Source organism: Gallus gallus, chromosome 33 (assembly GCF_016699485.2).
Source record: "Gallus gallus isolate bGalGal1 chromosome 33, bGalGal1.mat.broiler.GRCg7b, whole genome shotgun sequence".
Classification (NCBI taxonomy): Eukaryota; Metazoa; Chordata; class Aves; order Galliformes; family Phasianidae; genus Gallus; species Gallus gallus.
This window is the reverse complement of record NC_052564.1, coordinates 2,594,298-2,617,393: the sequence shown is the minus strand read 5'-3', so window position 1 is coordinate 2,617,393 and position 23,096 is coordinate 2,594,298. Positions and strand designations below refer to the sequence as shown.

General features: G+C 49.6%; 3 protein-coding genes across 3 annotated transcripts; 1 reads left to right on the top strand and 2 right to left on the bottom strand.

Moving 5' to 3' along the window:
* Nucleotides 1-2,964: 2,964 nt before the first annotated feature.
* LOC121108004 (olfactory receptor 14J1-like) lies at nt 2,965-3,906 on the bottom strand. Its single transcript, XM_040654661.1, has one exon. The coding sequence runs from the start codon at nt 3,904-3,906 to the stop codon at nt 2,965-2,967; it is 942 nt and encodes a 313-aa protein (XP_040510595.1).
* A 7,943-nt stretch (nt 3,907-11,849) lies between these two features.
* LOC100858457 (olfactory receptor 14J1-like) lies at nt 11,850-12,809 on the top strand. The gene has a single exon (XM_003643987.4). It carries the CDS (start codon nt 11,850-11,852, stop codon nt 12,807-12,809), a length of 960 nt encoding a protein of 319 aa, XP_003644035.4.
* Nucleotides 12,810-21,682: 8,873 nt separating this feature from the next.
* Nucleotides 21,683-22,546, bottom strand: LOC121108003 (olfactory receptor 14A16-like; the record flags this gene model as incomplete). Its single annotated transcript, XM_040654660.1, has 1 exon — nt 21,683-22,546. A coding segment is annotated over one exon (864 nt), but the record flags the coding sequence as incomplete, so codon positions are not given.
* Between the last annotated feature and the right edge of the window lie 550 nt (nt 22,547-23,096).

Genomic DNA, 23,096 nt, shown 5'->3' with positions numbered 1-23,096 from the left:
TCTGAATAGCTATAACCAGAGAGGATGCTGTCTTCTGAACACCAGAACCATGGTGTGGATGCAAGATCGAGCCAGGTTAAACCCACTGATGCTTCTGATTTGGGATGCTTCCTGGAGCGTCTTTACCTAATGTATTCATCCAAAGGAATAAACAAGACGGAGCAGATTACCTTGAGTGTGACCACGTGGCATGTGCAGGACAGCCAGGGGATCAGGCCCAGCCAACATGGATTCATGAATAACGGGTCCTGCTTGACCTCCCTGCTCCTACTATGACCAGGTGACCTGTCTGGTGCACGAGGGGAAAGCTGTGGATGTGATCTACCTAGACTTTGTCAAAGCCTTTGATTCTGTCTCCCACAGCACTCTCCTGGAGAAGCTGGCAGCCCATGGCTTGGGCAGGTGTTCTCTTTTCTGGGTAAAGAACTGGCTGGATGGCCAGGCCCAGGGGGTGGTGGTGAATGGAGTTAGATCCTGCTGGTGGCCAGTCATGAGTGGTGTTCCTCAGGGGTATGTACTGGGACCTGCCCTGTTTAATATCCTTACTGATCCAATGGCTGATGACAGCAGGATGAGCTTTAGCAAGACAAAGTGCTGAGTCCTACACTTTGGTCATGATAAGTCCACGCATTGCTAATGGCCTGGGGCAGTGTGGCTGGCCAGCTGAGAGGAGGAAAAGGAGCTGCGTGTGTTAACGAAGCACAATTGGTTCCGGATGAAACATGCAAAATTTCATCCAAGCTTAAGAAAATATTTCTTTACTGTATGCTGCTGATAAGCAGAAGTGGCTGCCCAGAGAGTTACCTTCCCTGTAGGTATTCAAAAGACTTGTAGTGCCACTCTTGGAAATGCAATTCTGCAGCCCTATGCTCAGGTGGAGGCCTGTGGCGAATGGTGTTCCCAGAGGTTCATCTTGGGATTGGTGATCTTCATCATGTTTATGAGTGAAATAGACAGTGGGATGGAGTGTACCCTCAACAAATCTGATGATGACACCAAGCTGAGGGGTGCAACTGATACAACAGAAGGAACAGATGTCATCCAGAGGGGCCCGAACAAACGTGAAAAGTGAGCGAATGTGAACCTGATGAGATTCAACAAGCCCAAATGCAAGGTGTTGAACATGGGTTGGGGCAATCCCAGATATGTGCACAGGCTGGGAAAAGATCTCACTGAGAGCATCTCTGCGGAGCAGGATTTGGGGGCCCTGATGGACAAAAGGCTGGACACAAGCAAGCAGTGTGCGCTTGCAGCCCCAAAGACCAACAGCATCCTGTGCTGCAACCAAGGGGGCTGGCCAGCACGGTGAGGGAGTTGTTTGTCCCACCTGCTCCGACCCCATCACACCCCATATGGATTACTGCATTGAGGCCTGGGGCTCCCAATACAAGAATGATGTGGAGCTGTTGGAGTCCATCTAAGAGGAGATCCACCAAGATGATCAGAAGGATGGAGAGCTTCTCCTATGAAGACAGGCTGAGGCAGCTGTGCTTGTTCAGCTTGGAGAAGAGAGGGCTCTGGGTTGACCTCACTGAGGCCTTCCAGTATTTAAAAAGAGCTCATAGGCAGGAAGGAAATCAACTTCCTGCACAGTACGAATATGGTAGGACAAGGGGGAACAGTTTCTGCTAGAAGAGGAATCATTTAGATTATATATTAGGAGGAAATTCTTTGCTCAGAGAGTGGTAAAGCACTGGAACAAGTTGCCCAGAGATGCTGGACAACAAGGAGGTGCTCAAGGCCAGGCTGGATTTGGCCCTGGACAACCTGATCTAATGGGTGGCAACCTGACCATGGCAGGGCAGTTAGAAGGGATATGTTAGGTTCCTTCCAACCTACCACATTCTATGACTTAATGATTCTCTGATAAGTGCCACCAAGAACAGAGCTCTAGGTCCAGCAGTTGGTCACTTACAGATCAGCCTGGGACTCTCAGTCTGTGTCCTTCAATCTGTGGAGAACCCCTGGAAACAAAACAGGAGGGAGCAACTCCTTGGCTGCATGGCTGACACCAGCTTTGGAAGCAACCTCCAGGATTCTGTCTCTGCCCTGAGCAGCTGTGGGGGATGGAGAGATCAGTTTGACCGCTTTGAATGCTGACTTGATGATAATGAGGCTCTGGGAAAAAGAAAGAAGGGCTGAATAACGGGATGTTTTGCATCTAAGCATAAGATAAGTTTGCTGCTGTTATGAAGATTTGTTATGAAACTTGCTTGAATTCTAGCCCATGGATTCTTAGTGGAAATGTACTGAATACATGTGTTAGACTGTAAAAAGCTTGCTTGGGAGAATAAAGGAGAATCTTTTGCACGAGAAACCTGTGTTGTGTTGCTAGCCTGCGACAAGCAGCCCCTTGTGTTATGGTGGTGGTAGCAGGGAGACAAACTCTGACACATTGGTGCACATTCCCTGTTCCTGCCTGCTACCGCACTGCCACTGTATGCCTCTGGATGCCACTGTAGAGACAACAGGACTGCTGTCAATTCATATGAGACCCGAGGGCTACCAGGAGTGTAGAGGTACAGTAGAAAGGCATGGAAGCGGAAAGAGAGCAGCACTCAAAAGACCACACCTTGCCCTTGCCCATTGCCACGGCCCCAGGAATGCAGCAGCCCTGACCTGAAGGCGGTGAGGAGCAGAAGCCCACTGAGTAGTGAGGTGCAGCCTGCAAGGAAACTTGGGCTGCTGCTCCATTTGGCAGCTGGGCTCTTGGCCCCTGAATCCCTCCTGCATAAGGGAGTTTCTCTTCCAGCTCTAGAGGAGAAGGGAAGAAAAGTGAGCTGAGAGAAATGAATTTCTGCTGTCCTCTTCATTGTGCTTACGCTCATGGGAAGCGCAGTTCTGTAGGTACATGAGATGACTGGGTCAAAATAAATAATTAACGAGAAGGTTTAGAATAACTCTATTTAAAACAAAATGCAAGTTTTAGGGAATAACAAACACAACATTTAACAAAATACTGTTTTAATATTTTCTGATATGGCTGGGGATTTCCCAAAGTTTCCTCAGGGCATCCCTGAGCTCCGGGTTCCTCATGCTGTAGATGAGAGGATTGAGTGTTGGAGGAACCACCGAGTACAGAACTGCCACCACCAGGTCCAGGGAAGGGGAGGAAAGGGAGGAGGGCTTCAGGTAGGCAAACATGAGAGTGCTGACAAATAGGGTGACAACGAACATGTGAGGGAGGCACATGGAGAAGGCTTTGTGCCGTCCCTGCTCAGAGGGTATCCTCAGCACAGCAGCGAAGATCTGCACGTAGGACACAACAATGAAGACAAAACACCCAAAAACTAAAGAAAGGCTAAAATCAATAATCCCAGCTTCGCTGAGGTAGTCTGATTCTGAGCAGGAGAGCTTGAGGACCTGGGCCATTTCACAGAAGAACTGATCCACAACATTGCCTTGGCAGAGTGGTATAGAAAATGTATTGGCAGTGTGCAGCAAGGAATAGAGAACCCCAGTGCCCCAGGCAGCTGCTGCCATGGTGGCACAAGTTCTGCTGTTCATCAAGGTCCCGTAGTGCAGGGGCTTGCAGATGGCAACGTAGCGGTCATAGGACATGATGGTGAGAAGGAAAGTCTCTGCAGAAAGTAAGAATAATAAAAAGAAGACCTGTGCAGCACATCCTGCGTAGGAGATGGCCCTGGTGTGCCAGAGGGCATTGGCCATGGCTTTGGGGAGAGTGGTGGAGATGCAGCCCAGGTCGAGGAGGGCGAGGTTGAGGAGGAAGAAGTACATGGGGGTGTGCAGGCGGTGGTCGCAGGCTACGGCTGTGCTGATGAGGCCGTTGCCCAGGAGGGCAGCCAGGTAGATGGCCAGCAAGAGCCAGAAGTGCAGGAGCTGCAGCTGCCGCGTGTCTGCCAACGCCAGGAGGAGGAACTCGCTGATGGAGCTGCTGTTGGGCATTCGCAGTTCCTGGGCATGGAGTCCTGTTCAGAGTGCAGAAGATAATGACAAGGCAGTTCTCACAATCACACCTCCTGATATGCTGTAAAACCTTTTCTTTCTTTTAGGACATTGTTCATTAGCTCCATTACTTGAATTTAATTTCATGAAGCTCAGCAATCCATAAGCAGCTTATGGGAGTTTTTCCCTTCCTCTCATTTTCTAATCTTATCCCATCTTCCTGGATATTTTATGTTTCCATGTCTCTCATGTTTACCCCAACTGCTCTTAGATCCCACAACCCCAAACTCTGAGCACTTGAATTTCTGTTAGAGAAAGCTGCCTGTTTGCAGGATAAGTGCATTATTCATATCTGCAGAAAATGACAATCATTTCAACTGCATCTATCCTTTGAGAAAAGAGAGGCTGAAAGCAAATTCTCTGTCACTGTATACAAAACAAGTGTCTGAGTGAAGTAAAATTCAGGAGTCTCAGAGGTGTGTTCGAAGTTGACAGCCTCTTTTCAGATTTCAGCCTCCCATCCTCTTTCCTTCCCTAAGAATAGCAAAAGGAAAATCCCTGCCTTGTATCTCCTTGTGCAAAGTGCTCTTGGAAACATTCTGGGGTGCAGCGTAGCTGTGATCCCCCTGCCCCAGGCAGCAGCTGTGGCAGCAGAAGGCCCCTGCCCTGCCCTGCCGGGGGGCTCCTTCCCCCCACACGTCTCCCCGCAGCGCCCTGGGCAGCTCCCCGGGCAGGCTGAGTGCTGAGCCTGGCAGACGGCAGAGTCCCTGCCCCGGCACACACCCCCTGGGGCACAACAGGGACCCTGCTCTGCACCACAGCCCTGGGCACCCGGCTGCACCCCCGGCTGCACAGCCTGCAGCCGTCCTGGGACACGCAGGACTCAGGGCTGTGCTCTGATGCTCCAGCACAGAAGCCCTCAGCTGGAACAGGTCTTTCTCCACAGTAAAGAAACATTGAGCACCTTCAGCCAGATATCTAATGGGATGTCCCAGATTTAGTGATCCCTCCAGGAAAATCAGAGCAATTGCCTGGAGCAAAAGACTCACCTTGTCAAGGATAGTGAGAAATGCACCTCCAGTGAGCTCTCAGCCTGCTATTGTGCCACACAATGCATAACCTTTCTTCCTTCTCTCCTCCCCATCTCCTGATGGTCATGGCCCCAGCCCTGCTGTGTGGTGCTCAGGAGCTGCTCCTGGGCACAGCTGTCTCTCTACAGCACTGCCCACTTATATCAGCTCCCTGTGTCTCAGGAGCCCAGCACAGCTCAGCAGCAGAGAAGATTTCCTTCTCCCCACAGCTCTCCCTAGAGATATCCATGGCCTTCCTGTGCTGACAGCTCCTGCAGGACAGCACAGTCATCACTGCAGAATGTACTTCGAAGTCAGATCCATTAATCAGCACGCCCAGAGGATTCCAAAAACATGGATGTTCCTAAAAAAAGTAGTTTGACCATGAGAGAAGCAAAATGCCAAATCTGGAAACCTCTGCTCATGACCTGTAACAAAAATGACAAACAGACAAGGACAGGGTGGGGTGGACTTCCCCTGTTCTGGGCAGTGATAGAGCTGAGGCACAGCAGGCATAACATTACAGGATCATACAATGGCTTAGGTTTCGGGGGACTTTAAATAGCACCTAGTTCCAAGCCCCCAGCCATCAGCAGGGCTGCCAACCACCAGATCAGGATACTTAGGATCCCATCCAACCTGGCCTTGAATGCCTCCAAGGATGGGGCACACAAAACTTCTTTGGGCAACCTGTTCCACTTCCTTTGAGTAGAAAATGTGTTCCTAAAAGCTCACCTAAATCTCCCCTCTGTACTTTAAAGCCATTTCCCTTTGTCCTATTACTATCAAGCCATCTCATCCTAACCCTAGGATTAGGCATCTCATCCTCAGATGGCAGCCCTGGGACTGAAATGGGGTTCTGTTCCCCAGAGGTCCATGGGAGCCGGGAGTCCTCTTAGTTGAGTTCCGATGTGCACAGTGAGGTGTCTGTGTGTGAGCCCCACATCTGAATGCTTGGTCCTTAATCAACAGGGACTGCGTTGCTCACACAGACACACTCAGGGGTGCCCGAGGTGCCTGGGCTGATCCTAGTTGTGTGCTGGTGCTTGTGAAGTGTGGTGGAAAATCTCTGAGATAGACACCTCCTTCCTGAGCATCAGCTGAGGGCCAGAAGGGAGGTATTCTTGGCCATCCTAAATGCCACCACAGCCCTGTGCTCAGGGCACCCAGTGTGCCTTTTGCACCTGTTCCCAGGAGGCATGTCGTGTTACTACGGTGACCAAATGGATGAGTGTCGTGATTTAGCATCACAACACAGTGTTCTCGTGCCAGGAAAATTTCTTTATTGCTGTGAGGATTATGGTCATGGTGCTGTGTATCTGTACTTATTCTTCTAAGCAAGCCTTTTATACTCCAACACACATATTCAGTACGTTTCCATTAACAGTGCATTGGCTAGAAAGCAAGCAAACTCCATAACAAGTCTTCATAATCAGCTGAGAGCTTATCTTATGGCTTGGTACAAAACACCCCTGTTTATTCAGTCCTTCTGCCTCCTTTCCAGAGCCTCATTATCAGAGAGTCAGCACTGAATGAGGCTGAGCTGACCTCTCTATCTCCCACAGATGAGCTCACAAAAGAAGAGCCAGATCTTCCTCTCTGCTCCACCTGTGTCAAACTCCAGAGTTCAAGGCATTACAAAGCTACAGCACATCTATATTCTTTCACTGATGACACCTCAGTTTGTTCTGGGCTCTCATTTGAATGGCATCAGGAGAAGTCTAGGGTCATGCCAGTTCCCAGTTGACAGGAAGCTGGCAAACGTTGTTCCAGTTTGAAAGAAGAGCAAGAAAGATGATCTAGGAGATTATGAGCCTGTCAGTCTCACTTCAGTACTTGGTAAAATTCTGGAAAAAGAAATGATGGTGGGAGTTACTGAAAACACCTGACAGACAATTCTGTCCTTGGTCAAAGCCAATACAAGTCCATGACTGGAAAATCCTATTGAACTTAATGTCCTTTGATGAAGAGGTCATCCATTTAGATGAACAAGGGAAGCAAACTGATGTTGACTTTTTGGATTTCAGGAAAGCTTTTGATACTGTTCCTCACAGAATACTTCTGGACAGAATATCCTGCACAGGGTTAGACAGAACCACAGTGTTGTAGGTGAGCATTTGGCCAATGCATGGGGCCCAAAGGCTTACAGTAAAAGTGTTCCATCAAGCTGGCGGATGGTCACAAGCAGGGTTTCTCCAGGGTCCATTTGAGGACCACTTCTCTTTGATGTTTTTATCAATGACCAGCATGCAAGAGTAAAAGGTGTTTTTAGCAAGTTTGATGATGATATTCAACTGGGAGGAGCTGTTGTCACCACTGTAGGTAGTGAGGCCTTGCAAAGAGATGTGGACAAGTTAGAGAACTGGGCAAGCACCAACTGCATGAGGTATAACAAGAACAAGTGCCTGATTCTGCACCTGGGAAGGAACAACCCTGGACATACACACTGACTGGGGGATGGGACACTGGAGAGCAGTCCCACTGAAAGGGGTTGGGGGTCCTGGGCAACAGCAAATTGAACGTGAGTCAGTAGAGTGCCCAGGCAGCCAGGATGGACAATGCTCACATGGGGTGCACTGAGCTTGGCACTGCCAGCTGGGTGATGAAAGGGATGTTCCCTCTCTGCTCTGCACTGCTGCAGCCTCACCTGGAGCACTGCGTGCACTTATGGGCACCACAGAACGTAAAAGACGTAAAAGTACGGTTCCCTGTCCAAAGGAGGGGACTAGAACTGGGATATCTGAAGTTCAAAGTTTCATTGGGATTGGCTACTTGTTCAGACTGGGCCCTTCTTACATCCCACACCCTGTGGTGAGAGACACTGCCCACACGGGACTTGGGCCTCACGACATCCGTGCACCCCACGCAGAGCCTGGGAGCTGCTGTCCCCTTGTCGTTCATTTGACCTCATACAAACCCCCATCCCACTGCCCCAGGTAGGGCCCTGAGCCAGCATGAGGGACAGGATTTCCCTGCCAAGGGTCTGGGGATCAGGGCTTGGCCTTTCTGCTTCATAACACAAAGGAGGCTTTTCTCAGCATCACAGCCACCATCCCAGAGCCTTTGCCTGCCTGTCAGCATGGCTTCCAATTATCTGCTCTAACAAGTCCCTGGGGAAGCTTGCTTGTTAGTGGCCCTCAGTGGGGCCCATTAATACTCCAAGAAACTTCTCTGTTTCTTCTGACTTGGTCTTCTTGAGCACTTTGTGCAGTCTCCTCTCTGCACTGGTGGTTGATGGACTCAGCAGCAAATGTCCCATAGGTCCCATTACTGCCTAAGGTGCCGTCCTGTGCCTTGTGCCTTCCTGTCATCTTCTTCAGGTGTTCGGAACTTGTACAGCTAACTGGAGAGGTATCTGGAGAAACCTTAAAGTGTAACAGTCCAGTGGGCATTTAGGAAGTCTAGTTATTTATTTATTTATAGTTGTGTATAAACAATAATTTAAAGTAGCACATGGCAGTTGATAATGATCCAGGATGTCCCATAACAAACTTTGCTCTGTCACTGTGTGGACCGACGCCCTCCTCAACTTCCCCATCCCATTTTTACTCCCATTGGCCCCATGGGACTGGCATCAGTTCTCCTCACATCACTCTTCTCCTCTGGAGTCACCCACTCACTGTTAAACCTCCTTTGCACCAAATCCCACTGGCTTTCCTCAGAGAACCAGCTGCATGTGGGCAATGAAGGATTTCTCTATTTTGCCAACAAACAGAAGGAAACGTAATGCAATTTAATGAACAGAAAAACACAGTGATCAACTGCATGCCTTATCCAAGCTGCATCTACTGAGATTTTTCTTTCACAAGGAATACTTGTACAAGAAATGAGTTAGACAGAGATAGGAAGGGATAAATATAATCACAGTGAAGGAGTTGACAAGAGAGTCCATCAGACTATGGAGAGATGGAGCAGATTCCAGTAATCTCCCTGAAGGTCACAGATCAGCCAGATAGTTGGGAGGTATTTGAACGAATAAAGAGCAAGGGATGGGGAAATGTGGAGAGCAGTGGAACGAGCGTGTGTCCAGATGCCTGCTGAAAACATGGCCTTCGACATGGTCATTAATTTAGCAGACCTGGAGACCCCTGGAGGATGAGGGACATGAATATGCAGCAGGGTAGAGCAGCGGTGGACGCTGGGCATTAGTCACAGGGCATTGCAACTGGCACCGCTGTCTGTGTCCCTGTACCTGAAGACATCTGTCGTGCAAACACAATTCTGGAAAGCACTGTCCATTCTGTAAAATGAATTATAATTATAAAAATTACTTAAAATTGCCTCAAAGTCTGGTGTTACAACTTAAAATGAAAAAGAACTTAGGAGTATTTCTGAAGTTGAGAAGTGCTTGAACACATTTTTGCTCATTTCCGTCTTTGTCTCTGAACTTTGCTTCAGTTTTATTGACAAGAACATCTTTCAGCCTTACAGCTTCAACAAAAAAAGGAGATCCATTTGTGTCTTGCACAGATCCTGGAGTCCCCCCAGAATTTCCGTGCCCAGAACCTTCTGTGACAGCTCTCAGTCTTTGCACTGACAGAGTCACACTGTGGTTCTGATCTGTCTTCGTGCTCTCAGACCTTGTTTTCGATGGTCACATGCTGCACAGGACGCTTCATGCTCTGGAAACATCTGCTCTCTTCCCATCAGCAATAGGCCATGAGGAGATAGGATCACATGATAACCCAGGCTGAAAGGGAACCTGGGGGATGTCTGCAGTCCAACCCAGAATAAAGAGGGACAGACCAAGTTGTTCAGCATTTGCTCCTGATGGATTTTGAAAACCTCCATGGGCAGAGACTGCAGAGCCTCACTGGGTGACCTGACATTAGATGTTTGGAACGCACTCCAACCATTCCTAGGATCATGATGTAGGGCATGGAACAGGTGTGGAACAGGAATCACAAAGAAATAGTGGGTGACACATCCCTGCAGATGTTGAAGATGTTGAGGGCCCCAGGCATCCAGATCTACCGCGTGACAGCTCTGCCCACAGCAAGGGAGTTGGAACTGGATGGTCTTTAAGGTCATTTCCAAGCCAGGCCCTTTAAGGATTCTGTGATTGCTGTCACTCAGGATCCTGTTTGCTTAGGTATTCCCTGATCACCTCCTCTTTCACCAAGGGCACATCTGACTTGCACCAACATTTCCCACCTGTCTCTGGCACCTAGGATTCCAAGAAGCCCAGTCCAACTAATCAACAGTGAGGTCAGGAAGGAAAGGACCAAGGACTCAGAGCAGGAGCTCACATGCAGGCAACTCACTGCGCACATCTGAACTGAACCAGAGGAATCCCAGCTCCTGTGGGTCCGTGGGGAGCTGAAATCCATTTCAGCCCCAGGGTTTCCATCTAGGGATGAGATGCTTGCACTTCCTTAGCTGGATCACTGCCCTGCCCAGGGGAAGACCACCCCTCCCTGTCCTTCTCTGTGTGCCCTTTTTGTTACAGCAAACACTCTCCAGTAGGAGTAAGCATGTGTCTGGAGTTGGTCACTGTCCACTGGACATTTGGTGGTTAATGCAGTTGATTTCCGAGTACAGTCATGATGCTGTTGTCTTTCAGGAGCTGTTGGCTGTGGAGACCCAGGGACATCTCAGGGGAAATGAGTGGGGAGGATAAAAATGAAATCCGCAGCTGCTGATTTGGGCCAGGCTCCTGGGATACAGGGAGCTCCTACAAGTGGGCAGTTCTGCAGAGAGGCAGCTGTGCCCAGGAGCAGCTCTTCTGCACAGCGCAGCAGGGCTGGGGGCATGATCTGCAGGTGTCATGGGGATAGAAAAGAAGGGAGTGTGATCAGGTTGTGAGCTCACTGGAGGAACACTGCTTACAGCGCTTGACAGGGTAAGTCTCTAGCTGCAGGCAATGCAGCCACTTTTACAGGAGGGATCACTAAATTTGAGACAACCCATAGCAGATCCGGCTGAAGACACACAATGTTTCTTCACTGTGGAGAAAGAGCTGCTCCAGACGAGGTCTTCCATAATGCAGTGTCAGGAACGTGTCCCAGGACGGCTGCAGGCTGTGCCGTTTGGGGACAGCCGGGTGCCCAGGGCTGTGGTGCAGAGCAGGGTCCCTGCTGTGCCCCAGGGGCTGTGTGCCGGGGCAGGGACTCTGCCGCCTGCCAGGCTCAGCACTCAGCCTGCCCGGGGAGCTGCCCAGGGCACTGCGGGGAGATGTGTGGGGGGACGGAGCCCCCCGGCAGGGCAGGGGCCTTCTGCTGCCACAGTTGCTGCCTGGGGCAGGGGACTCACTGCTTAACTGCACTGTAGAGTGTTTCCAAATGCACTTTACAAGAGAAGAGACATGGCAGGCATTTTTCTTTTCCTATTCTAAGTGAAGGGAAAAGGATTGGAGGCTGAAATCTAAAAGGGGCTGTCAACTTTGAAGGCATCTCTGAGCTTCCTAAATTACACTTTAATGAAAAGTTTGTTTGGTATACAGTCCCACAGAATGTGCTTTCAGCCTCTCCTTTCTTGAAGGATGGAAGCAGTTGAAATTGTTGTTTTCTGCAGACAGGAACAATGCACTTATCCTCCAAACAGGCAGCTTTTTCTAAAAGAAATTCAAGTGCACAGAGGTTGGGGTTGTGGGCTCTAAGAGTACTTGGGGTAAAGATATGAGACATGGAAGCAGATGAAAATATCCAGGGAGATGGGATAAGATTAGAAAATGAGAGGAAGGCAAAAGCTCCATAAGCTCCTTACACTTCTGGATTGCTGAGCTTCCTAAAATTAATTTCAAGTAATGGGGCTAATGAACATTGTCCTAAAAGAAAGAAAAGGTTTTATAGCATAGCAGGAGGTGTGATTGTGAGAACTGCGTTGTCATTATCTTCTGCACCCTGAACAGGACTCCATGCCCAGGAACCGCAGATGCCCAACAGCAGCTCCATCAGCGAGTTCCTCCTCCTGGCGTTGGCAGACACGCGGCAGCTGCAGCTCCTGCACTTCTGGCTCTTGCTGGGCATCTACCTGGCTGCCCTCCTGGGCAACGGCCTCATCAGCACAGCCGTAGCCTGCGACCACCGCCTGCACACCCCCATGTACTTCTTCCTCCTCAACCTCGCCCTCCTCGACCTGGGCTGCATCTCCACCACTCTCCCCAAAGCCATGGCCAATGCCCTCTGGCACACCAGGCACATCTCCTACGCAGGATGTGCTGCACAGGTCTTTTTCTTTGTCTTCTTCATCTCGGCAGAATATTCCCTTCTCACTGTGATGTCCTATGACCGCTATGTTGCCATCTGCAAGCCCCTGCACTATGGGACCCTGCTGGGCAGCAGAGCTTGTGCCACCATGGCAGCAGCTGCCTGGGGCTCTGGGCTTCTCTATTCCCTACTGCACACTGCCAATACATTCTCCCTGCCTCTGTGCCAAGGAAATGCTGTGGATCAGTTCTTCTGTGAAATCCCCCAGATCCTCAAGCTCTCCTGCTCAGAATCCTATCTCAGGGAAGTTGGGTTACTCCTTTTTAGTGTCTGTGCATGTCTTGGGTGTTTTGTCTTCATTGTTGTGTCCTACGTGCAGATCTTCAGGGCCGTGCTGAGGATGCCCTCTGAGCAGGGGCGGAACAAAGCCTTCTCCACGTGCCTCCCTCACCTGGCCGTGGTCTCTCTGTTTGTCAGCACTGCCTTTTTTGCCTACCTGAAGCCCCCCTCTATCTCCTCCCCATTCATAGATCTGACAGTTGCACTTCTGTACACTGTGGTGCCTCCAACACTGAACCCTGTTATCTACAGCATGAGGAACAAGGAGATCAAGCATGCCCTCCGCAAACTTTTGCAATATGTGCACTATTCCAGCTTCAATAAAGTGTCCATCTTCCTCACGTGATTCCCAGTGATGTTTTTTCATATTTTATGTATGTTTGGTGTTTTTTGTTTGTTAGTTTTTGTGTAAGTGTGATACAGTAATCTGTAAAAAAAAGTTGCAATCTATTCCCCTTCTTCTTTCCCATCTACTCATGGGAAGCTCATGCAAATATGGAACCAGATTCCCTGAATAGATTAAAGAGAGTAAAAAAAGCTTGGAAAAAGTACGTTTCCTTTGCTCTTCTCTCTTCCTGCCTGCCTGGATCTGGATCTGGGGGAGGTACAGCCACGGACAGCAGCACAACACGCTCTTTTCATTCCTGCTCTCTTTACACTGCTCTCAAGTCCTTGCATTTGTGCAGACCTGAAGGTCTTGTGTGTCTCACCACAGCCCTGTTGTCTCTACAGCAGCACTCAGGGGCTGCACTCAGCAGGCGGCAATATGAAGCGCTGTGTCAGAGCTGGTCTCCTTGCTGCAGTGCGATAACAAGAGGGGCTCTTCAGAGCAGGACCAGAGAACTGCAGGCCTCTTCCAAAGGAATGGTGCAAAGAATATACCACCGGAGCTGCTCCCTGAGGAGACCTTGACATCTTCTGGTGTTCACTGAGTGACGAGGATAGTTTCAGAGTCCCAAGGTGATCTGTTATGGACTCAGGGCAGTGCTGTGGTTTGACATGGAAGGTGGCTCAGCACCACACGGTTGTTTGCTCACTGCTGTTATCTCAACTCTAGAAGCCCCACATTGGGCACCAAAATGACTGTGGTGGTTTAACCCGCTGGGTGGCTCAGCACCACACAGTGCTTTGTGCAGTGTTGTAGTAGGCGTCTTGCAGGGGCACAGTATGTACGGGACAGGCCTCTCCCTAAGCATAGAGAGACAGTGCTATCGTGCCGACCTTGATGCAGAGAAAACAGGAGAAGAAGAAAGATGAGAAAAGAATGTGGAAATGGCCAAATAAGGCACAATGTTATCTCGTGTGAACCAATCAGAGTGGGACATGACAGCACGGTTATGTAGGTAAAAATATATATAAGCTGTGTTTAGTAGTGAATAAACGCCATTTTGATGCTCATCATATTGGTGTGTGTCTGCAGTCATTTGGCCCTGATCAGGTTATTGGTCAGTGAGTGCAGAGGGCTAACACAGGTGGCTAACATCACAGTTGCAGAAGGCAACAAATGGTGCCCCGTGTGAGGCAACAGACTGTGTTTTGATGCCCTCTGTGCGGCGGCGAGCTGTGGGGTGACACCATAGCACGAGATTTGGGGTGACGCTCAGCCCGAGTACCCTGAAGAGAGAGGGAGCCTGCAGAAGACGATTGGGGTGATGCCCTGCGGAAGATCGTGGCGACGACGATAGTGCCGGCCGGCAAGTAGAACCTGTGTTGCGGTGGGGCCCGGGGGGACGACGGGACGCCCACGGAGGACCCGTGTGGACAATGGTGTCGAGTGTGACTTCGCGGTGACGGCGACGGGCTGATCATGGAACACGTTCTTAAGGTTTTGCTTCAGTTTTGTGAAGATTACTTAGGCAAGTATGCTCCTTCTAAGAAGGATATCCAGGCAGTTATTTCCCGGTTAGAGCGGGAGGGGGAGGTTAAAACCCCCCACGAGATCCTTGATCACCGGAGGTGGGATGATCTCACCTCTGTGTTCGCGCAACATATTATGAGTGCTCAGGGGGGTGGGTCCGAGTTAAAAACTTGGGGTCTGATACTGGGGGTGTCGAAAGCAGCCAGAGTAGAGGGAAAGGTATTGGCGGAGGCTCGATACCTTTTGGGTCTTGGCGGTGGAGGAGAGACACCGGACCCAGGGGGGTCCGATGGGGGCTCGGGAGCAGTTTCTTGCAGGGGCCGAGAGGAGACGGAGCCGCCAATGACCGTTGGCGAGATGGCGCCGGCTGAGCCGACCGCGCTCAGTTCAAAAGAAGACAAACAACAAGAGAGTGGATGTCCGTTGTCTCGTCCCCTCCCCCGTATCCGGACCCCTCAGGCGGAACGTTGTATCCTTTATCAGAATTACGTCAGTGTTACCTGACTCAAGGGGGCGGAGGAAGCTGTGATCTACATGGGCAGGATCAACTTAGTGCTCACATGGGGAGGGAGCAGACGAAAGGTCCGTCCAATGCGGACAGGGGGCATAGCCTACCGTCTCTGGTCTCTCCCAGGAGTGATAGTGTAGAGGAGAAAGAAGGGACTGGCTTTGAGTGCAGGGGGAGGGATCAAATGACAGACTGGAATTGGATTAGATCGGAGGCTCTGGGGAAGGGTATAGTTCCAGAGGCATTCCGGGTGATTGCGAGTGATCATGGTCCCGAATGGGTGCCGCCTGACCCCGGGGGTGTTACGCGCCTGGTGGAATTTATGGATAAAAGAGGCCTGAAATCGCCTCTGACATTAAATGCACTACAAACTTTGGCTGCACTGGGGCCTCTCTTCCCCCGTGACATCACAAACTTAATGCGTATGGTGCTCAGGCTGGTTCAATATACGTTATGGGAGACAGACTGGATGGCCAAGTTGGGGGGCCGTGCCGGGGCGACAGGGGTCGGCCCGCGCCGCTCCCTGCTTGGGATCGGTATCCAGCGGCTTTCAGGGAAGGCCGTGGGAGTGGCTTCGCCCCAGGGCCAGCTAGCAAAACTAAGGCCAGGGGAGCTAATAGCAGCCACAGATGCAATGGTGGAAGCGTTTAATAAACTTGTGCATAAGGCCGAACCACCTGCTCCGTGCACAGATATTACCCAGGGCCTGAATGAATCCTTTCAAAGCTTTGCAGACAGGCTTTTAGCTGCTGCAGAGGGGTCTGATCTCCTGAAACCGGCCCAAGGGATCATTGACTGCTTGCAGCAGAAAGATCAAGATCATTGACTGCTTGCAGCAGAAATCGCATGACAATGTTAAGGCATTGCTGCGAGCCGGCCCAAGTATGCTTAATATCCAGGGAGAAGTTATTCAGTATGTCTTAGATAAGCTCAACGTGGCTCATTTAACTAATGAAGGGCTAGCCACAGCTATTGTCGTAGCTGTTGGCTTGCGACAGCAAAGATCGCTGCAGCAGCAAGGGCTGTGTTTCTGATACGGCCAGTATGGCCACGTTAGAGTACAGTGCCCCTCTGGGGGAGGCCAGTCAGGGCCTCCTGATCACAGGAAGGGATTGCTAAAGGGTATCAGTCGTCGGGTATGTGGCAGTTAAACATCATGAATCTGGGAAATTCTGTGGGTACCATTGCGAAAAGTAATACCAGATATAAGTAACATATCTGCAAAAACTGAGTCTAGGTGCGAGTTTTCTACAGAAATTCTTCATTGGCAAACTGAAGCCAACTCCAGAACAACTGAGGGGCAGACGATGGGATCGAGAACCACTCATCAAGAGAAGCACTACACCTGCAACGCTGACACTCCCGAGGTTGCCGATGTTTATGATGTCCCTGGCGATTACAGCATGTTGCAAACAACTACAATGGACTCAAGAACATCTGCAGAAGATTAAAGAGTGTGATCCCTTTGGAAACTGGCTGAACAGACTGTTTGGGGGAACAGGTTCATGGTTAAAGCAATTGCTTAAGGTTTTCGCGATAGGGTTTGCAATCTTTGTGTGTATTCTAATCTATCTTCCACGCTTTGTAGGATGCTTGTAGAACTGCCTTCAGCGAATTATGGAAGACTTTTGACTATCAGATTGAGTATCATAGACTGCGTGAAAAGTTGTAGAAGGGTTTAGGTTGTTGCGTTCATGCTGTAACGGGGCAAGGCTTGGCCGAGCACGGGAAAGGATTCCCTGTTGCTCTGATGTTTGCTCAAGATTTGTAGAAAGTAGTAGGAATAGTGTGCTGAAATATATTTAGGATTAGGCGTTTTGTGCTGCTTTGCGATGTACAGGTTAGGCGTGTGTGTAAGTAGTATTTAGCTTAGGGAGGGGGAGATGTTGTAGTAAGCGTCTTGCGGGGGCACGGGATGTACGGGACAGGCTTCTCCCTAAGCATAGAGAGACAGTGCTATCGTGCTGACCTTGATGCAGAGAAAACAGGAGAAGAAGAAGAATGAGAAAAGAATGTGGAGATGGCCAAATAGGGCACGGTGTTGTCTGGTATGAACCAATCAGAGTGGGACATGACAGCACGGTTTTGTAGGTAAAAATGTAATATAAGCTGTGTTTTAGTAGTGAATAGGGGCCATTTTACCGCTCATCATATTGGTGTCACCTCGGTATAAGGCCAAGCCGCAGGCTCCCCTAAGCAACGAACATCATGGTTGCCTGCGAAAGGCAACACTGAGGTAGTGCAGGCAGAACATTACAGAATCATTCAGTGATTAGGCTTAGGTTGGAGGGGTTTTCAAAGCGTAACTGGTTCCAAGCCCCAGCCATGGGCAGGACTGCCAAGCACCAGATCAGGCTGCCCAGGATCCCATCCATTCTGACCTTGAATGCCTCCACGGATGTGGCACACAAAACTTCTTTGGGCAACCTGTTCCACTTCCTTCAAGTAGAAAATTTCTTCTTAAAAGCTAAACTAAATCTCCACTCTGTACTTTATAAGGCATTTCCCATTGTCCTATTACTATCAGACCATCTCATCCTAACCCTAGGATTAGGCATCTCATCCGCTGATGGAAACCCTGAGACTGAAATGAGGTTCAGTTCTCCAGAGGTCCATGGGAGCCAGAAGTCCTCTTAGTTGAGTTCAGATGTGCACAATGAGGTGTCTGTGTGTGAGCCCCCCATCTGAATGCTTGGTCTTTATTCAACAGGGACGGTATTGCATTGCTCGCGCAGAGACGCTCAGTGATGCCTGAGGTGCCTGGGCTGATCCTAGTTGTGTGCTGGTGCTTGTAAAGTGTGGTGGAAAATCTCTGAGATAGACACCTCCTTCCTGAGCATCAGCTGAGGGCCAGAAGGGAGGTATTCTTGGCCATCCTAAATGCCACCACAGCCCTGTGCTTAGGGCACCAGTGTGCCTTTTGCACCTGTCCCCATGAAGCATGAAGTGTTATTCCGCTGACCAAATGGATGAGCTCACAACAGAAGAGCCAGACCTTCCTCTCTGCTCGGTCTGTGTCATACTCTGCCATTCAAGGCGTTACAAAGTTCTGAAACACTTACATTCTTTCACTGATGACACCTCAGTATGTTTCAGGCTCACATTTGAATGGCATCATAGTAAGTCTAGAGTCACGCCAGTTCCCAGTTGACAGGAGGCTGGCAAATGTTGTCTCATTGTAAGAAAGGAAAAGAAAGATGGCATGGGCAATTATGGACCTGGCAGTCTCATTCCGGTGCCTGGTAATATCATGGAGAAAATGATGCGGGGAGTTACTGAAAAACCCCTGAAGGACAATTCTGTCATTGGTCACAGCCAACACAAACTCATGAGTGGAAGGTCCTGTTTAACTTAATGTCCTTTTATGACAAGGTCACCCATGTAGTTGAGCAAAGGAAGCCAGTTGATGTTATCCTTGAGGATTTCAGCAGAGCTTTTGCTACTGTTCCTCACAGTATCCGTCTGGAAAAAAAAGGATGCATACCGCATAGACAGAAACATAATGGGTGGATTGGTGGGGCCAAAAGGCTTATAGTAAATGGGGTTCCATCAGGCTATAAGACAGTCACTACCAGGGTTCCCCAGGGCTCAATTTTAAGGCCACTTCTCATTAACATTTTTGTGAATGACTTGTATGAATGCATGTAGTGCTTGAAGATGTTTTGAGCAAGTTGGCTGATGATACCAAATTAGAAGGATTTGTCCTCCACTTAGGCAACAGAGAGATGTGGACAAGTTAGAGAACTGGGCAAGCACCAACTGCATGAAGTATAACAAGAACAAGTGCCTGATTCTGCACCTTGGTGGGGGCAACCCTGGACAAACACAGTGACTGGGTGATGGGACACTGGAGAGCAGCTTCACTGAAAGGGACTGGGGGTCCTGGTCAACAGCAAATTGGGCGTGAGTCAGCAGTGTGCCCAGGCAGCCAGGAAGGACAACCGTCTCCTGGGGTGCATTGAGAGTGACATTACCAGCTGGGTGAGGGAAGGGATTGTCCCTCTCTGGTCTGCACTGCTGCAGCCTCGCCTGGAGCACTGGGTGCACTGCTGGGCACCACAGAACATAAAAGACATAAAGCTATTGGAGACTGTCCAAAGGAGGGCACTACAACTGAGAGATCTGAAGTTCAAAGTTTCCTTGGGGTTGACTGCTTGTTGAGACTGGCCCCTTCTCACATCCCACATCCTGGGATGAGACACACTGCCCACATGGGACTTGGGCCTCACACCATCCTTGCAACCCATGCAGAGCCTGAGAGCTGCTGTCCCCTTAACTTTCATTTGGCATCCTACAGTCTTCCATCCCTCTGCCCCAGGAAGGGCCCTGAGCCAGCAGGAGGGACAGGATCTCCCTGCCAAGGGTCTGGCGATCAGGGCTTGGCCTTTCTACTTCATAAGACAAAGGAGGCTTTTCTCAGCATCACAGCCACCATCCCAGTGCCTTTGCCTGGCTGTCAGCATGGCTTCCAATTATCTGCTCTAACAAGTCCCTGGGGAAGCTTGCTTGTTAGTGGCCCTCAGTGGGGCCCATTAATACTCCAAGAAACTTCTCTGTTCCTTCTGACTTGGTCTTCTTCAGCCCTTCATGCCATCTTCTCTCTGCACTGGTGGTTGATGGACTCAGCAGCAAAAGCCCCCTGGGTCCCATTACAAGCTAAGGAGCCCTCCTGTGCCTTGTGCCTTCCTGTCATCTTCTTCAGGTGTTCAGAACACGTACAGCTAACTGGAGAGCTATCTGGAGAAAGCTTAAAGAGGAAGAGATTGATGGGCATTTAAGAAGTCTCAGTATTTATTTATTTATTTATGGTTGTGTTTAAACAAGAAGTTAAAGCAGCACTTTGAAGTTGATATTGATCCAGGATGTCCCCTAATGAGCTTTGCTCTGATATTGTGTGGACCAACGTCTTCCTCAACTTCCCCAGCCCATTTTTGCTCCCGTAGGCCCCAAGGGACTGGCATCACTTTTCCTCACACCACTCTTCTCCTCTGGAGTCACCCGCTCACTGTTAGACATCCTTTGCACCAACTCCCACTGGCTTTCCTCAGAGAACCAGCTGCACGTGGGCAATGAAAGAGTTCTCTTTTTTTGCCAGCAAACAGAAGGAAATGTGATGCAATTGAATGAACAGAAAAACACATTGATCAACCACATGCCCTGTCCAAGCCGCATCTACTGAGGTTGGTCTTTCACAGGGAATATCTGTGCAAGATATGAGTTAGACAGATAGAGGAAGGGCTAGATATAATCACAGTGAAGGAGTTGACAAGTGAGTCCATCAGACTTTGGAGAGATGGAGCAAGTTCCAGTAATCTCCCTGAAGGTCACAGATCAGACACAGAAAGATGGGAGGTATCTGAGTGAAGAAAGAGCAAGGGATGGGGAAATGTGGAGAGCAGTGGGAAGAGCGTGTGTCCAGACGGCCTGCTGAAAACATGCCCTTCAGCATGGTCATGTATTAAGGAGAGCTGGAGACACCTGGAGGATGAGGGACATGAAATACGCAGCAGGGTAGGGCAGCCGTGGAAGCTGGGCATTTGTCACAAGGCATTGGCACTGGCACCGCTGTCTGTGTCCCTGTACCTGAAGGCATCTGTGTCCTGCAAACATAGTGCTGGAAAATATTCTCCTTTTCAGAAAAATGCAAACAAACAAATAAATAAATACATAAAAAGATACAAAATTTACAAGGAAAAAAAAAAGAAAAAAAAGATGCAAAAGCTACAAAAGCAACTGTTTGTGCTACCATATAAAAATTTCTAGTTCAGAATGTGTGGGTGTTCTCGTTAGTATAAAAACACACAGAATACATCCTAGTTGGGAAGCATCAGTGATCAGTGGACTTAGTCTGACTGGATAGCTCATCTTTGGTATCTGTGTTCTGTAGATGGTAAGCAGGCATTAGATCCATTGTGGGTCTGGGTGTTGACCAAGCAGCACAGCCATTCTTAGGGCATGGCTTTCCTGAAGGCCCTGTGCTGCATTTGCAGCTGCATATGACTGTGCTGGACAGCCCAGGGAACTGCCATGACACTCAGCTGCTTCTGATGCCATTCACATGAGTTTTCGTCTGTTGAGGAATAAAGATGTGTGTTAGCTTTGCAGTGCCTTGAAATCCAGAATATTCATTGCCTCAAGAACAGAGAAAGACCTGGCTCTGCTTTCTTGAGCTCATCCATTTATTCATATGGATAACACTGCATGTTCCACATCACTTTGGGACTCTGAAACTGTCCCCGTCACTCAGTGAAGAACACCGGAAGATCTCAAGGTCTTCTCAGGGAGCAGCTCCAGAGGTATATTCTTTGCACCATTCCTTTGGAAGAGGCCTGCAGTTCTCTGGTCCTGCTCTGAAGAGCCCCTCTTGTTATGGTGCTGCAGCAAGGAGACCAGCTCTGACACAGCGCTTCATATTGCCGCCTACTGACTGCAGCCCCGGAGTGCTGCTGTAGAGACAACAGGGCTGTGGTGAGACACACAAGACCTTCAGGTCTGCACAAATGCAAGGACTTGAGAGCGGTGTAAAGAGAGCAGGGATGAAAAGAGCGTGTTGCGCTGCTGTCCGTGGCTGTACCTCCCCCAGATCCAGATCCAGGCAAGGCAGGAAGAGAGAAGAGCAAAGGAAAAGAAGTTTTTGAAAGCTTTTTTTGTGTCTTTTAACCTGTTCAGGGAACCTGGTTTCATATTTACATGAGCTCTTGGCGTGAGAAAATAGAAAGTAGATGGGAAAGAAGAAGTGGGAAAAATGCAACATTTTTTTACAGATTACTGTATCACACTTGCACAAACAAAAAACCAAACAAATAAAATAGGAAGAACAAAAACTGGGAATCATGTGAGGAAGATGTGCACTTTATTGAAGCTGGAATAGTGCATACTGCAACACTTTGTTGAGGGTATGCTTGATCTCCTTGTTCCTCATGCTGTAGATAATGGGGTTCAGTGTTGGAGGAACCACTGAGTACAGAAGTGCCACTGTCAGATCTAGTAATGGGGAGGAAATGGAGGGCGGCATCAGGTAGGCAAAAAAGCCCGTGCTGACAAACAGGGAGAGCACGGCCAGATGAGGGAGGCACGTGGAGAAGGCTTTGTGCCGTCCCTGCTGAGAGGGCATCCTCAGCACGGCCCTGAAGATCTGCACGTAGGACACAACAATGAAGACAAAACACCCAAACATGGCAAGGACACTAAGCACTATAAATCCAGTTTCCCTAAGATAGGATTTTGAGCAGGAGAGCTTGAGGATGTGGGGGATTTCACAGAAGAACTGATCCACAGCATTGCCTTGGCACAGAGGCAGGGAAAATGTATTGGCAGTTTGCAACACAGCATTGAGAAGCCCAGTGCCCCAGGCAGCTGCTGCCATGGTGGCACAAGCTCTGCTGCCCAGCAGGGTCCCGTAGTGCAGGGGCTTGCAGATGGCAATGTAGCGATCATAGGACATGACTGTGAGAAGGGAATACTCTGCCGAGATGAAGAAGACAAAGAAAAAGACCTGAGCAGCACATCCTGAGTAGGAGATGGCCCTGGTGTGCCAGAGGGCATTGGCCATGGCTTTGGGGAGAGTGGTGGAGATGCAGGCCAGGTCGAGGAGGGCGAGGTTGAGGAGGAAGAAGTACATGGGGGTGTGCAGGCGGTGGTCGCAGGCTACGGCTGTGCTGATGAGGCCGTTGCCCAGGAGGGCAGCCAGGTAGATGCCCAGCAAGAGCCAGAAGTGCAGGAGCTGCAGCTGCCGCGTGTCTGCCAACGCCAGGAGGAGGAACTCGCTGATGGAGCTGCTGTTGGGCATCTGCTGCCTCTGGGAATGTGGTTCTGTGCACAGAGGAGAAGACAAGGAGATTTTAGAAAAAACTTCAGAGGAGTCAGCCCTGCTCTGAGCCTTTGGGGACACGGAAGTTTCCACCAGTGTCTCCTAGATGTTAGGTGTGAAGATATCTGCACTTCGATCCCTTGTTTACTGATTCCAATTCTGCCCAGCGGGTCTATGGAAATATTCCCTTTTTATCACAGTGATCCATGAAATTGGCACCCTGCCCTTCTGCCTGTGTAAGGGAAGGAGATGCGATTCATCTCATCCTCTTTTTCCATCCTTCAGGGATGGGTCCGTAGTATCAGAATCACAGAGCTCATGCTGCCATGCTGGGCAAAGGAGAGAGAGATGCTCATGAGATCAGCACTGAACCAAACCTGTACACATTCTGTCATTTTTGTAAGGGAGAGCCTGACTTCAAAGCGATTTGCAAAATCTGTCTCTTCAGATCCTGTAT

Coding starts and splice junctions, on each gene's coding strand:
- LOC121108004 (XM_040654661.1), bottom strand. CDS start 3,906: ATGCCCAACAGCAGCTCCATCAGCGAGTTCCTCCTCCTGGCGTTGGCA.
- LOC100858457 (XM_003643987.4), top strand. CDS start 11,850: ATGCCCAACAGCAGCTCCATCAGCGAGTTCCTCCTCCTGGCGTTGGCA.